This window comes from Balaenoptera physalus (assembly GCF_965194825.1).
Source record: "Balaenoptera physalus genome assembly, chromosome: 2".
Taxonomy (NCBI): Eukaryota; Metazoa; Chordata; class Mammalia; order Artiodactyla; family Balaenopteridae; genus Balaenoptera; species Balaenoptera physalus.
In genome coordinates this window covers 13,143,810-13,156,310 of record NC_138883.1, presented here as the reverse complement: position 1 = coordinate 13,156,310, position 12,501 = coordinate 13,143,810, and the positions used below count along the sequence as shown (strand labels likewise).

At 52.7% G+C, this 12,501-nt stretch overlaps 1 protein-coding gene across 11 annotated transcripts in view; it reads right to left on the bottom strand.

Annotated features, from left to right (window-relative positions):
• Positions 1-3,889: 3,889 nt before the first annotated feature.
• CCDC88C (coiled-coil domain containing 88C) overlaps positions 3,890-12,501 on the bottom strand; it is a 125,218-nt gene continuing 116,606 nt past the window's right edge. For 5 of the 11 annotated variants that reach the window (XM_082451153.1, XM_082451159.1, XM_082451162.1 and 2 more), the window contains 3 exons: positions 10,626-10,694; positions 9,531-9,820; positions 3,890-6,166 (listed from right to left, as the gene is read on the bottom strand). In XM_082451153.1, coding sequence (XP_082307279.1) covers positions 5,162-6,166; positions 9,531-9,820; positions 10,626-10,694 — 1,364 coding nt within the window. In that variant the 3' untranslated portion in view covers positions 3,890-5,161. Of the gene's footprint in view, positions 6,167-9,530; positions 9,821-10,260; positions 10,497-10,625; positions 10,695-12,501 lie in introns of those variants that run through there. The other 6 variants (XM_082451158.1, XM_082451157.1, XR_014260946.1 and 3 more) reach the window with 5 other exon arrangements.

Below are 12,501 nucleotides of genomic sequence, written 5' to 3'. Positions count from 1 at the left end.
CCAAAAGCCAGAGCTTGGAAAGGGGAGGACTTTTCTGAGTCCTGCCAGGACCTCCCTTCCCTCCCCGCCGCCCGCCCCCCGCCAGAACCTCCCCTCCCCCGCCCCTCCAGGCTCCTGCCTGACTTCATGCTGTCCACTCTGCCCTGCGGAGACCTCTGCCCCCTTTACAGATGGAGAGGTTCCCCTGGCTCTCGGGTCTGTTAGCCGCCCCAGGCCCACTCCTTCTGCTCTACTCGGTGGAGAAGGGCCAGCAGGGAAACTGGAAGGAGCGAGAAGCCTGGGGCAGAGTTTCCAGCCTCCACACTCAGCCAAAGTGGCCCCTGTGTGCCCTGTGCCGAAGAACACGGTTTGCGCACAGCGGCATCCGCTAGGCTGGTCAGCTCTGCGAACCAGCTGCTCTTCTCTCTGACGTTCCTCCTCCTTGGCCCCTTCTTCTCAGTCTTCTGTCTCTTCCTTTTCAGCGCATCCCTAAAAAGTGGTGCTCCCAGTGGTGCGCTGCAGCCAGGCTGTACTGGCTTGTGAGAGCACATTAGTGAATTTCCCGGAATTGTGCAAGTCAGTTGTTAAACACAGCCGTCATTAAAAAATGAATTTATGTAAATGTACAAATAATTCATATTAAAAACAGTGGTAGGGCTTCCCTGGCGGTGCAGTGGTTGAGAATGTGCCTGCTAATGCGGAGGACATAGGTTCGAGCCCTGGTCTGGGAGGATCCCACATACCACGGAGCGACTGGGCCCGTGAGCCACAACTGCTGAGCCTGCGCGTCTGGAACCTGTGCTCCGCAACAAGAGGGGCCGCGATACTGAGAGGCCCGCGCACCGCGATGAAGGGTGGCCCCCGCTTGCCACAACTGGAGAAAGCCCTCGCACAGAAACAAAGACCCCAACACAGCCAAAAATAAATTAATTAATTAAAAAAAAAGAAAAGGTAGGGGGTTTCCCTGGTGGCGCAGTGGTTGAGAATCTGCCTGCCAATTCAGGGGACACGGGTTCGAGCCCTGGTCTGGGAAGATCCCACATGCCGCGGAGCAACTAGGCCCGTGAGCCACAATTACTGAGCCTGCGCGTCTGGAGCCTGTGCTCCGCAACAAGAGAGGCCGCCACAGTGAGAGGCCCGCGCACCGCGATGAAGAGTGGCCCCCGCTTGCCGCAACTGGAGAAAGCCCTCGCACAGAAACGAAGACCCAACACAGCCATAAATTAATTAATTAATTAATTAATTAAGAAAAAAAAAGGTAAACACTCAAAATGTGCCACTTCCTAATTATTTTACTGTTACCTGTGCTCTTGAGGTTATTTACACCTGTTGCATCTGTATGGAAGCAATATTATATAACAGGGTACACTGCACATCTCTTTCCACCTCTGTGGTTAGGAACACTATGGCGGCAGCTTGAACTTGACCATAGTGAGAGTGTTTATGCCACAGAATTGGCAAGTGTTACCAGTTAGGGCTTGATTTATGTCTTCTGCAGTATCTAGAGTCTCTTGACTTAATTAAGAAAGTGATGGGGAAAATGTGACTAGTGCAGATTAAACTTAAAAGTGTGTCTTGGGTGAATATTCCAGCATGTAAACTATACGTCTAGTTTTTACAAAAAAGTGTGCTGTGTCTCTAAGCCATTACAATGTGAACAGCACAAAAAATTGAGGAAATTTGGCCAACAATCAGAAACTGCTACCTGACTGAGCAGTCACTCACATCATCAACAGATGAGTGAAGTTCTGATATACATCTTTGACTTGTTTCATTTTCATCTTACTTGCTAACATAAAGAAAACATCAACCGACATTCACATTGGAACTACACTCATTCGTCAGCTGCAAGAATAGGTTGGCTATAAATACACAAGTTTGGCAAAAATCAGTGAGAGCATTCTAAGAGAATCAATCGGCTGTATGGATTTTACAATAAAAAGTATTATATATTTCATATATCGTATAGCTTATTTGTAAATTGTGTCACAATCTTTTACATCCGTAAATATGTGTGTGTGTGTGTATGTGTGTATTCCCTCCCCCAGGTTGGCTGATAAACATTTTGGCTGGATGTTTAATGTTGGCTGGTGCTTCATAAGATTTGTCCTATGCTTTCTAATTTTCTCACTTTAATGTTCTCTGCAGGGTGAGCCCCTCTTGTCTCACAGATGATCCAAAATCTCCCTCCAGGCAGAACTCACTGCTGAGCTGTGGGCATGAATATCCAGTGGCCAGCTGGATATTTCCCAGACACTGGGCCATGTGTCTCCCAGGCCAGTGCAGAGAAGGTGGGGCCTGGGAGCTCAGGAGGGGCATGATCTGGGCTGCCCCCCTCAGCAACAGGACCCCGGGGTACTGCCCAGGAGGACCATTGCATGGGGTTGGCTGTGTATGCGAGTGAGGTGTCAGAATTGGAGCCAGCTGATGGAGTGATGGATAGGGCATGGGGAGGAGGGTGGGGGACCTCAAACACTGTCTTGAGGGACGAGATGGGGGGAGGACGGGGACCTGCGAGTTGAGAACCTTGCGTTGGTGGTGTCTCAGGACATCCAAGCTGGAACCAGATCTGGAGGTTCTGGGGAGAGGTTGGGGTTGGAGATACATCTGGAGCCTCTGGGAACAGATTGTAATGAAAGTTGTGGATGTGTATGAGCTTGTCTGGGGCAGAGAAGGGAGTGATAGGTCTGGGTGCGCCTTGAGGTGAGCCAAAGGACCAAGCCACAAAGGGATGGGTGTGGCAGGTGTGGAGGTCACCTGGGTGAACGTCCCGAGGTGCCATGAGGGCTGAGCTGTCTGAGGCAGGCAAACTGGTTGGCAGGCTACTACCAAAACCCAGGGTCAAGGGTATGTGTGTGACCTAGGATGAGAACAGCTGGCTAAGACAAGGGGGGCCAGATTCCAGACACATTCTCAGGTCCAGGATGTGAACTATAAAACGTGGGATGTGAAGAGAGGAGGGATGAGGCCCACATCACAGGCATCTGTGATTGTGTGACAGCTGGTGTCGCCGGAGGAGCCAGGGAGAGGAGTTGAGGAAGGCTGCCGTCCAGGCAGGGGCTCGGAGGGGCAGTCAGTACTCCGGGAGCAGGGTGGGACCAGCCCCGGAGGGGTGCAAGGAGGGAGAGGTCTCGAAGGCGCAACCTAGGACTTGGCAAACAGGACGCTTCCAGTGACTGTCTGTGGAAGGAATGAGTGAATGAACGAGGGGCCGGCAAGTCTGAGGGCTGAATAGCCATCCCACAAGGGGGAGAATCACGAGGCAGAGACTGGGAGTTCCCAGGGGTGACTGGCCAGGGGTCAAATGCTGCAAAGGCCACAGGGAATGAAGCCTGCAAGGTGGCCGCTGTTCATATGCTGGAGGAGCTCTGCTGAGTGGTGAGATACCCAGATTGCAGAGGCTCGGGAAAGAACGGGTGAGGAGACAAGAGGAGATCCTCTCGAAAAAGTCTGGTGAGACAGCAAAGGAGACGCTGAGGCAGCAGATGGACAGAAATCTACTAGAAGAAAGATTTTGACATGTGTGGATATTTATATGCCTGCCTTCCTTCCTCCTTCCCTCCCTCCATCTGACTTAAGCCTCCAATCTGAGGCCCCCAAGGTCTAAATTCCAGGTCTGGCACTTCCTAGTAGAGTAGCCTTGGGAAAATCCAAAGGACCACTTTAAGCTGAGCTCCTGCCATGACACAAATCCCATATCAAAACAGAATTCAATTTACACTAAGTTAAAATAAATTCAAGGCTGGAAAAAAGCTGCTGTAAAGAGAAAAACCTTGCCCTCCACATTCTCTGATGACCTAGGGGCCAAGGGAGCTGTGGATTCCAGTGACTGGTGCTGAGGCAGGGACCCTGAGCCCCCAGAGCCTAGTCAATGCTGCCATAATGTGCAGTGAGGAAAACCAGGACTCAATACTGTTCCATGTCCTTTTATTACAATTCTGTCCTAGTGTTCCAGAATGAATGGCTATTTAATACACAACCCGAAGCACTCCTAAAATTGATCTTAGCTTCCCATTTCTTTCTTATATTGAATCAAAGGGAAAAAAAAATCTTCAAAAAAAAAAATCACCAGGTTTAGTGCATCCCTGGAAGAGCACCTTTACTAAACAACAGGAAACAAAACGTGCCAGGAATCTGACCAAATACACAAAGCAGCAGGTGAGATTCCTGATAGGAAAGAATGACTCCCCATGGAACATAAATAGATCCCCTCAAAGTACATATATTTCACATGTGTGTACATACATATGTAATATATTAAAAGAGATTTGGTTTCTACCATGAGAAGTTACTCAGCAATAATAAATCAACATCTCACCTGAGACAGGGAGGTGGGGACACTGCAGCCACGTTGTAAACCGAGGCGCACCTCACTCCTGCACACGCCTCCCCTCTGTACGCTATGCACACTTGCTGGGTGGGCTTCTCTCTGCCCGGCCCCCCAGATCCAGTGTTTGTAGAAGAGTCAGGGAAGGCAGGTGGCCCTGTGGCCTTGGAGCCCACCCTGCAGAGCCCAGGAACTGGCTGCAGGGGGGAGGCAAACACCTGAGGCCACCACCGCCCGCCTGGAAGGCCACTTCGGCTCTGGGGTGAAAGGAAGCGCTTGGGACCCCAGCAATGGCACGGCAGCGCGCCTGGTTTTCAACAGCGAGCCTGCCTCTGGGGTCCACCCAAGGGCCTCCAGATCTTTGTAGTTTGGCCAGTGGGGGCTTCTCCTAGGATCAAATGGCTTTTGGGAGGGGAGTAGAGTTTCCAGAGCCACCAGGGCTCAGTCCTGTGAGTGTGTGTATGTGCGTGTGCACACGCCCATATACACACGCTTCAGTGGAGGTCAGCAAGTTGCAAACGAGTGTTCTACAGGGGCGCGCTCAAACAGTGTCTGCTTTGGGGTCAGTTTGTCACTGCGTTCTGAGTGTCCCCATGCCAAAGTGGATTTGTTCAAAAGATACCAGTTGCTGGAGGCTACAGATACAGAAGACACGTTACACACCGGGGGGAGGGTGCAACCCTCTCAGGGCTTGGCACGGTGTTTTAGTAACAAAACAAACAGAAGAAATGCACGGGAACCCTTTCCTCATTGTAAAGCCCTTTCCTGGCACCACAGGCGACGGGGAAAGGCCATCGTGATCAGCAGGTGCGTCAGTAGCTTTAAGGTTTAGGAGCTGCCGGTCCAGGAGCCAAGTCACACGCAGCCGTACTCATACCACACGGTCTGCTGGTCCCCAGCCGGCTCGGGGGATGCCGGCGTGCTCTTCGAGCTGCTCCCACGACTGAAGTCCTCGGAGGCCCGGCTGCCATGGGGAGCCAGGTCGGGAGACCTGCCCGGGCCCTTGGCAGGGAGGCCCTCGCTGTGGCCCTGCCCCAGGACCCCGTCCCCCTCGGAGGGGCTGAACCCCGCCCGGACGGGGGCGATGGTGGCCGCCTCTCCCGAGTGCGGGGAGGCTTGGGGCTTAGTCCTGGCAGCCGGGGCTGCAGCAGGTGAGCAGTGCTGGAGCTGGGAGTTGCTGCCACTGCCACTGCCACCTCCAGCGGCGATGGCTGGGGACGTGGCAGACTGCTGCAGGGGAGCTGGCCTCTCCTCCTTCGGGGGAGCCAGAGAGAAGCGCCTCGTGTCCAGTGGCCGGCTTCGGGGGCCAGGGCCCTGACAGGAGCCGCCAGCCTTTCCCACAAGTGGGGTCCGCTCCCGGGCCAGGCTGTGGGAGCTGGGAGCTGTGGAGCTCTGCAGGCTGTGGCTGCCTGTGTCTCTGGCCCCCGAGGCCTCGGGACCCCCTGGCTCCTGTTTGCAGGCCTCTGGCCCGCTGGCCCGGAGGAGGTCGGCGGAGGCCAGGCTGAAGGCCCGGCTCAGGGATGCACTCCGGCCAGTGGGCGTGTGGGAAGCGGGGGGCATCGCGGCCTGCCGGAGTCTGCCCAGTGACAGGCTCTGGGGTGGCTGGGCCTGCCTCTGGGGGGCACTGGGCAGGGCCTCGGCCTCAGCGGGTCTGAAGTTCGGCTTCACGTACTGCCCGGGCTTCAGCGGCTTCCCCTCGGAGGTGGTGACGGGCATCTTGATGGTGGGGGCCACGAAGCTGGTGGGCATCTTGGCCCCTTCTTTCCTGGTAGGTGGGCCTGGCTGGCCTACGATGGCCGGGAGATCGCTGGCCTTTCTGAAATAGTCACTTAGCAGGTCATCCCGGCAACTGGGAGCGTCCTACAGGGAAGAGAGGAAGAATTGAGTGAGGGCCAGAGGGGCCTTGGAGACCCCTCCTCCCACCCAGGATGTCCCCTGTGCCGCCCGCATGGCCAGGACTGAAGTTTCCCGCTCGGCCTGTTGAAGGTCTAACTTCCCCACCATACACACTGCTCTGGTCAGGGGTTGGGACAATACACGGATCATCAGGGAGAGGGCCCAGACGCCACTCAGTAGCCTCCTAACTTTTTTCTTTCTTTTTTTTTTTGGCCGCGCTTTGTGGCACGTGGGATCTTAGTTCTCCGACCAGGGATCGAACCTGTGCCCCCTGCAGTGGAAGCGCGGACTCCTAACCACTGGACCGCCTGGGAATTCCCAAGTAGCCCCTTAACTTTACAAGTAAGAAAGCAGATCCAGAGAGGAAATGACTTCCCACAAGGCTCATCCACTTTATGGAAGGGTCAGGCCAACTGTTTCAACCTGGTTCCCATTTTTTCACCAAGCAGAGCAAGTGGCAGAAAGCTGACCGGCAGGACTGGACCTTCTTTGTCAGCGCACCAGGCTCAGACACACTGCAAGGGCTTTACTGTGGGCCACAGAGAGGAAGAGAAACAAGACCAGCTCCCTAAAGCCAGAATCAACCACACTCAGTACCCTCACTGCCTCTCAGATGTTTCTCCTAATGTGAGAAGTAAGGGGAAAAGGAGGCACAAGGGGCAGGGGAAGGGCGGTGGGAACCAGAAAGGTTGACCGTCCAGGAGAAGAGGGAGGTGGCCCAGCCCTCTAGACTGTCCCCCTCAAGCGGCTGCCCCCTGCCACGGAGCTGCCACCTAGCTGGGCTTCCCCTGGCCAGGCAACTGGCGTCCTTTGCCACCATCGTGGGGACAGGAAGAGCCGCCAGAGGCCAAGCTCGATGGCTGTGTTCAGGTTCACTTCAGCCTTCTGCCAACACCTCACAGCCTAGAGCAGCCAAGCGGAGGTTTCTCCTGAGGCTGACGCTGCAAAAAGCGGAAGGGAAGTGAGTTCACATCAGCGGTGAGAGTCAGGGGCCGAGAGCTGCTGCAATGAGACCCCAGCCCGCTGTGACCTGTCAGGGGGCATCAGTCTGCAGGACGGGTCAGCAGCTCAGGAACCACTTGCCAACAACTCCTGGCCCCTGACAACATCTGGATGCTCAACTTGACAGAGGTGCAATCTGTTGTTTCATGCTAGTTGGAAGCCTCGCTCTTGGCGTGTGTGTGCAGTAAGACCCTGGCTCATCAATATGGACAAGAACCATTTATCAAGTGCTTCCCACACGCCAGGTGCTGTGCCAGGAACCAGGGGTATAATCGCAAAAAACTTAGTTTAATTTTGAAAGCAACCCTTGTAAGGGTTGTTTAAGGTTGTATTAAAACAATATTTAATATGTAAGAAAACTGAGGTCATAGAGGATAGACATCTAGAGAGTGGCAGATTGGGGATTAGAACCCACGGCTGTCAGACTCTGCAGCTGTTTTCAGCACCTCCTGGTCCCTTTCTGCACACTTCTAACTTCTTTAACACCCACCTTCAGGGCCACCCAGGGAGCACATCTTGTGACACCCCCTCCCCCCAGCATCATCAGTGCTTGGGAAAGGGGGGCATGGGTGGCTTCTCCAGGCCTGCTCAGAGGAGGGTAGGGGTGTCAGGTGGGGCTACGGGGGTGAGCACCTGGGCAGATGGGGCGAGGAGGGGGTGGCTCTCAGAGGGTGAGCGTCAGCTTCCAGCAGGGACAGGTGAGCAGCAGTGAGTATCTGGACAGGTCTGAGCTGAGTGGGGAGGGGCCGTGCGCCTTGCTTAGGACCCACCCCCTGAGATCTGCCCAGAGAAAGGAAACTCACAGGGACCGGCACAGAATCGGAAAAGGACTGAGAAGAGGAGCCGTCCAGTTGCAGGCACCCCTGATTTCTGGACATTCTTGTTTATTCCATTAGATCAGTGCTTCTCAGTGCGTGATGCCTGGACCCACACTGACAGGGAGAGCGTCATCTGGGAACTTCATAGAGATGCAAAATCTCAGAAACTCTGGGATCCAGCTTGTGTTCTGCCAAGCAAGTCCGATGCACACTGGAGTTTAAGACCCACTGCATCAGACCGTAAACTTCTGGAGGGCAGGTTTTCTGTCTTTCCCACCTTGGGTTCTCCAGCTTCTAACACACAGTAAGTGCTTGATACATAGACAACCACAAGACCAAGCACCTAGCAAGTTGCGATAGAAATTTGCCCAGTAACTGGTTTGCTTTGTTCTTTTAGCGCAGGCACCATGCATACTGCCTAACACACGGTAGCTGCTCAATAAATATCTCCCAAACAAGTATTTTGTATTCTGTGTCACTGTGACCCATTAACATGGGTCACAGAGTTTACTATATGGCTAGAGAAAGTTCGACTGTATTTGTTTAAGGGAAATGAGATAGAATCACGGAAGCATTAAACCTTAAAAGGTCTCAATTGCAAGACAGTATATGTGTCATCTGTCGAATAACCCAATAGCTCGTGGGACTGAATTTAGACAGAGTATGTAAAAGACAGACATGCAGCTTCAGAAAAGCTAAATGGAGACGCTGGAAAGGTGACAGCGGAGGGAATCCTAATACAGGTGATGTTTGGGGGTTAGAGCTGCAGAACAGAGGTCAGCAAACCAGAGTTACGGGCCAGGTCCCGCTTGCTGCCCATTTTTGTATGGCCTGTGAGCTAAGAATAGTTTTTACATTTTTAAATGATTGAAAAAAAATTTTTTTTATAGAACAGTCTTTTGGGACATGTGAAAATTATATGAAATTCAAATGTCAATGTCCATAAGTAAAGTTTTACTGGAACATGGCCATGCCCACTCATTGACAGATGGTCTGTGGCTGCTTTCCCGCTAAAGCGGCAGAGTCGAGTAGTTGCAGCAGAGACCGTCTGGACTGGAAAGCCTAAAATATTTACTATCTGGCCCTTTATAGAAAAAACTTGTTGCTCTCTGCTGGTGAAGGCTCAGGGGAAGTGGGCATGCTGAGCTCTGCCACAAAACCTCGTGAGACGCTAACTCCGTGAGTGGGGTGCTGGTCACTCTTCTCTCGAGAAGCTCCCAGCGGGGGGCGCACAGCATCCCTGCCCTCCATGCCGGCACCACGTTCTGCCCACTCCCTTCACAGATGGAGAAACAGCCTCCGAGGTCTGGGGCTGGCTGCTGACACCCAGGGATCTGCTGGCTCGTGGGTTTGCTCCCCACCCAAGCAGCCCTGCACCTAGGCCACGCCACCCCCGCCCCATCCCTTTCTGTGACTTTGCTGCCACGGTTTCTGCCTACTGTCCCAGTTTGGGGAGATAGCAAAGGAAGAGGGATTCGCCATGTCCCTTTGAGCCCTGGGCCACTCACGGAGGAAGGGGAGCCCCGGTTGCTCTCCTCCAGGAACTCCTCCAGGGTGACCATCTCACTGCTCGGGGAGGCTGAGCAGGGCCGTACCCCGCCATGGGGCTGGGCTGCGCCCCTCTTCCGGGCGCCCTCTTGGGGGAGAGGCCCGTTCCGGGGTGGGGGGTACTCATGGCGGCTGAGGGCAGTGCACCCCGGGGTGCTGGCATCCCGCGGCAGAGTGGCTGTGTCCCTACTGGGGATCAGGTCTTCGCTGCTGAAGCTCTCGGACCTGCCGTGGAGCTGGTCGGAGGAACCTGGGGTCGGGGCGGGCGACACAGAGAACACACGTGAGTCCCCCTCTCTGTCTCCAGGGGGGCTCTGTGCTGCCCCCAGCTCACTTAAGACAGAGAGGACGCTGCCTGAGAACCCAGGGCGCACTTCTCCCAGCCTGGGATTTTGGATGTTAAGAACACTCTGGAATGCTTAGAATTCAGAACAAAGTAACTTGAGATAAAAGTGGAAAGCTTCTGCTGAAGTTTCAATTGTTAGGATCTATACGGCACCAGACTCATTAGCTCTTGTCTGTTCATACAGTTAAAGGTTTATTTAGCACCTGCTATGTGCCAGGTGTTCTTTAGAGGCTGGTCATGTGAACTCTTGAGAAGTGAAAAGATTTGCGTAAGCGTTTGTGGTCTTGGGACAGAAAACACATTCTTTTCAGATGTACAGGAAACATTCATTAAGACAGACCATATTCTGCAACATAAAATAAACTTTAAAAAACTTAAAAAGAATCAAAGCCATCCACTATGTTCTCTGACCACAGTGGAATGGAACTAGCGTCACTCTCTCCATTCTAAAGACGAAGTAACTCGGATTCAGAGGATGGGTGACTCTCCCAGGTGCCCGGAGCCTGTCAGAGGGGGTGAAGGGATTTGAACCCCAATCCATCCAAACTCCAGGCTTTCACTTGAAACCGCGTGATGTGGCCTAGGAATGCAAACGCAGAATGCATGGAGGATCTTGGGAACCGTATTTTTTAAATTACAAATATACTATAAGCCCAGAGTCAAAGATCCACATACACTGCAAAGTGCCCAGAAGGAAAGGCCGGCTCACCTTTCAGGTTAAGAGGTGAGCTGTCGCTGGATGCATTTCTACTGCTCTCCAAGCTCCCCGGCCGGGATGCTGAAAGGAAACGCCAACATATAACCTAAAGGCCAACGGTAAACTATCTCATCTGAGGAAAACTATGGAACAAAGTAACTCTGCGCCAAAGTGAAGCTGAGCGCCCCCAGGAAGGACGGGCTTCGGGATCCTCTGCGCTCTCCCATGAGGACAGCTAACTTCCCTGAGTGCCAGGCGTGGAACCCAGTAGGCCGTCCAGAAATGACAGCCGATGGTATTTTTTTTTTTTTTTTTAATTAGGTCTAGGGCTGTGGCTTAAAGCAATTTTGTTAACGAAGAAAATCTCATGCAGAACTGAAAAGGCAGACAAAAAAAACCGGCTGCTCTGGGTGAGCCAAGGGTTGGGGTGGGAATGCCCACCCCTATTACTGCACAGAGCTTTCTGGAACACGTGTGAAAATCTCCTGCCTAGACCATGACAGTGCAGCTCGGTGAGGGCGGGAGCCAGGAAACGGCAGTGTGTGCACACGTGTGCAAGGGAGTGTGTACCCGTGTGCAGGTGGCTTCAGCTCCCTGATCCCGGGAGTGGGAGCTGGGACCCTCAGCAGGAGAGCCAGCACTTGCTTTTCCCAGCTGTTTGCTGTCCTTCGGCTCACCCATGTCAAATTCACATCTGCCCCAAAGGGAAAACCTGACCTTTATGGTGACAAGTGCTGGAGGGAACCAGCCCTCCGGGCTGCTGTCTGTGCCTGAGCAGGTCTGTGGCGGTGGCTCTTGGATCCCAGGGTGAATAACCAGGTCCAGGGAGGGACCCCGCCCACACGGCACAGGGCAGGCTGGGTCTTCAAGGCCTGCAGGGTACCTCTCCGGGTCCCCTCCGCCAGCAGCACTCAGCATCACGGCCCTCATCAGCCTGCCCTGTGTCAGTGTTTGCCCTGCTGGACCGTGAACCCCTGGGGGACGGGGACTGTGGTTCTGTCATCTCTGCATCCTCCCAGCACACAGCTGGCGTTAACCGCACTGAGAGCTGGAGACGCACTATTCACAAGCCACCTCCCCTCCTGCCTGCAAGTTTGCTTTTGTTTTTCTGGGTCTTTAGGGCACCCAGTTCCCAAGTGCTGATGTGTTCTCTGCAAATAGAAGGCATCTGGAAAACACTTACTAGCAAACGGGGTTTGGGGCCGAGCCAAAAAATACATGGTTTTCGTGCATGGTATAAAAGCAGAACAAGTCCTCTCTTTGAGAAGGGAATATGTGAAATTAAAAAAAAGCACATCCCTCTTTAAAAAGGAAATAAGTTTCACTAAAAGAAAATCGTGATACAAATCAATGGGACCCCAAAGCACTTTTGTTTATCTAAGCATTGCATCAAAAACCCCTTTCCCTTCTTTTTCCCGATAAGAGAAGCTCAAGGAATCAGAATACTTAGGAAGAAAACCCTTTTGGTCAGCTGACAACCATAAATTGGGCTACTCAGGTTTACCAAACGTTGCAGGAGATCCCTGCTGTTGTGTTACCCACCACTCAATGTAAAGACATAAGGGCGCCCTGTGTCAAACTGTTTCACCACAGAGCCTGTCTTTACTCATGTCAATTGGAAACGTCTGTATTTGTATCATAATACTTTTAAGACAATGGATAGGGTAGAGATAACACTTATTGTCGATCAGAAATAAACTGAATTCAATGTAAACTTTGAGTTTTTTTTTTTAAAGAATTACCTTCCAACGCTTCTATGACTATTTTTTGCAAAAATTTAAAAAAAACCCAAAGCTGTTTATAATTTTTGAGAAGGTTGGTATAATTCCTGGTTTCCCTTCTGCCTAAATTTACAATATGCCTGAATCAAATGGCAAGTGCTTCTAAC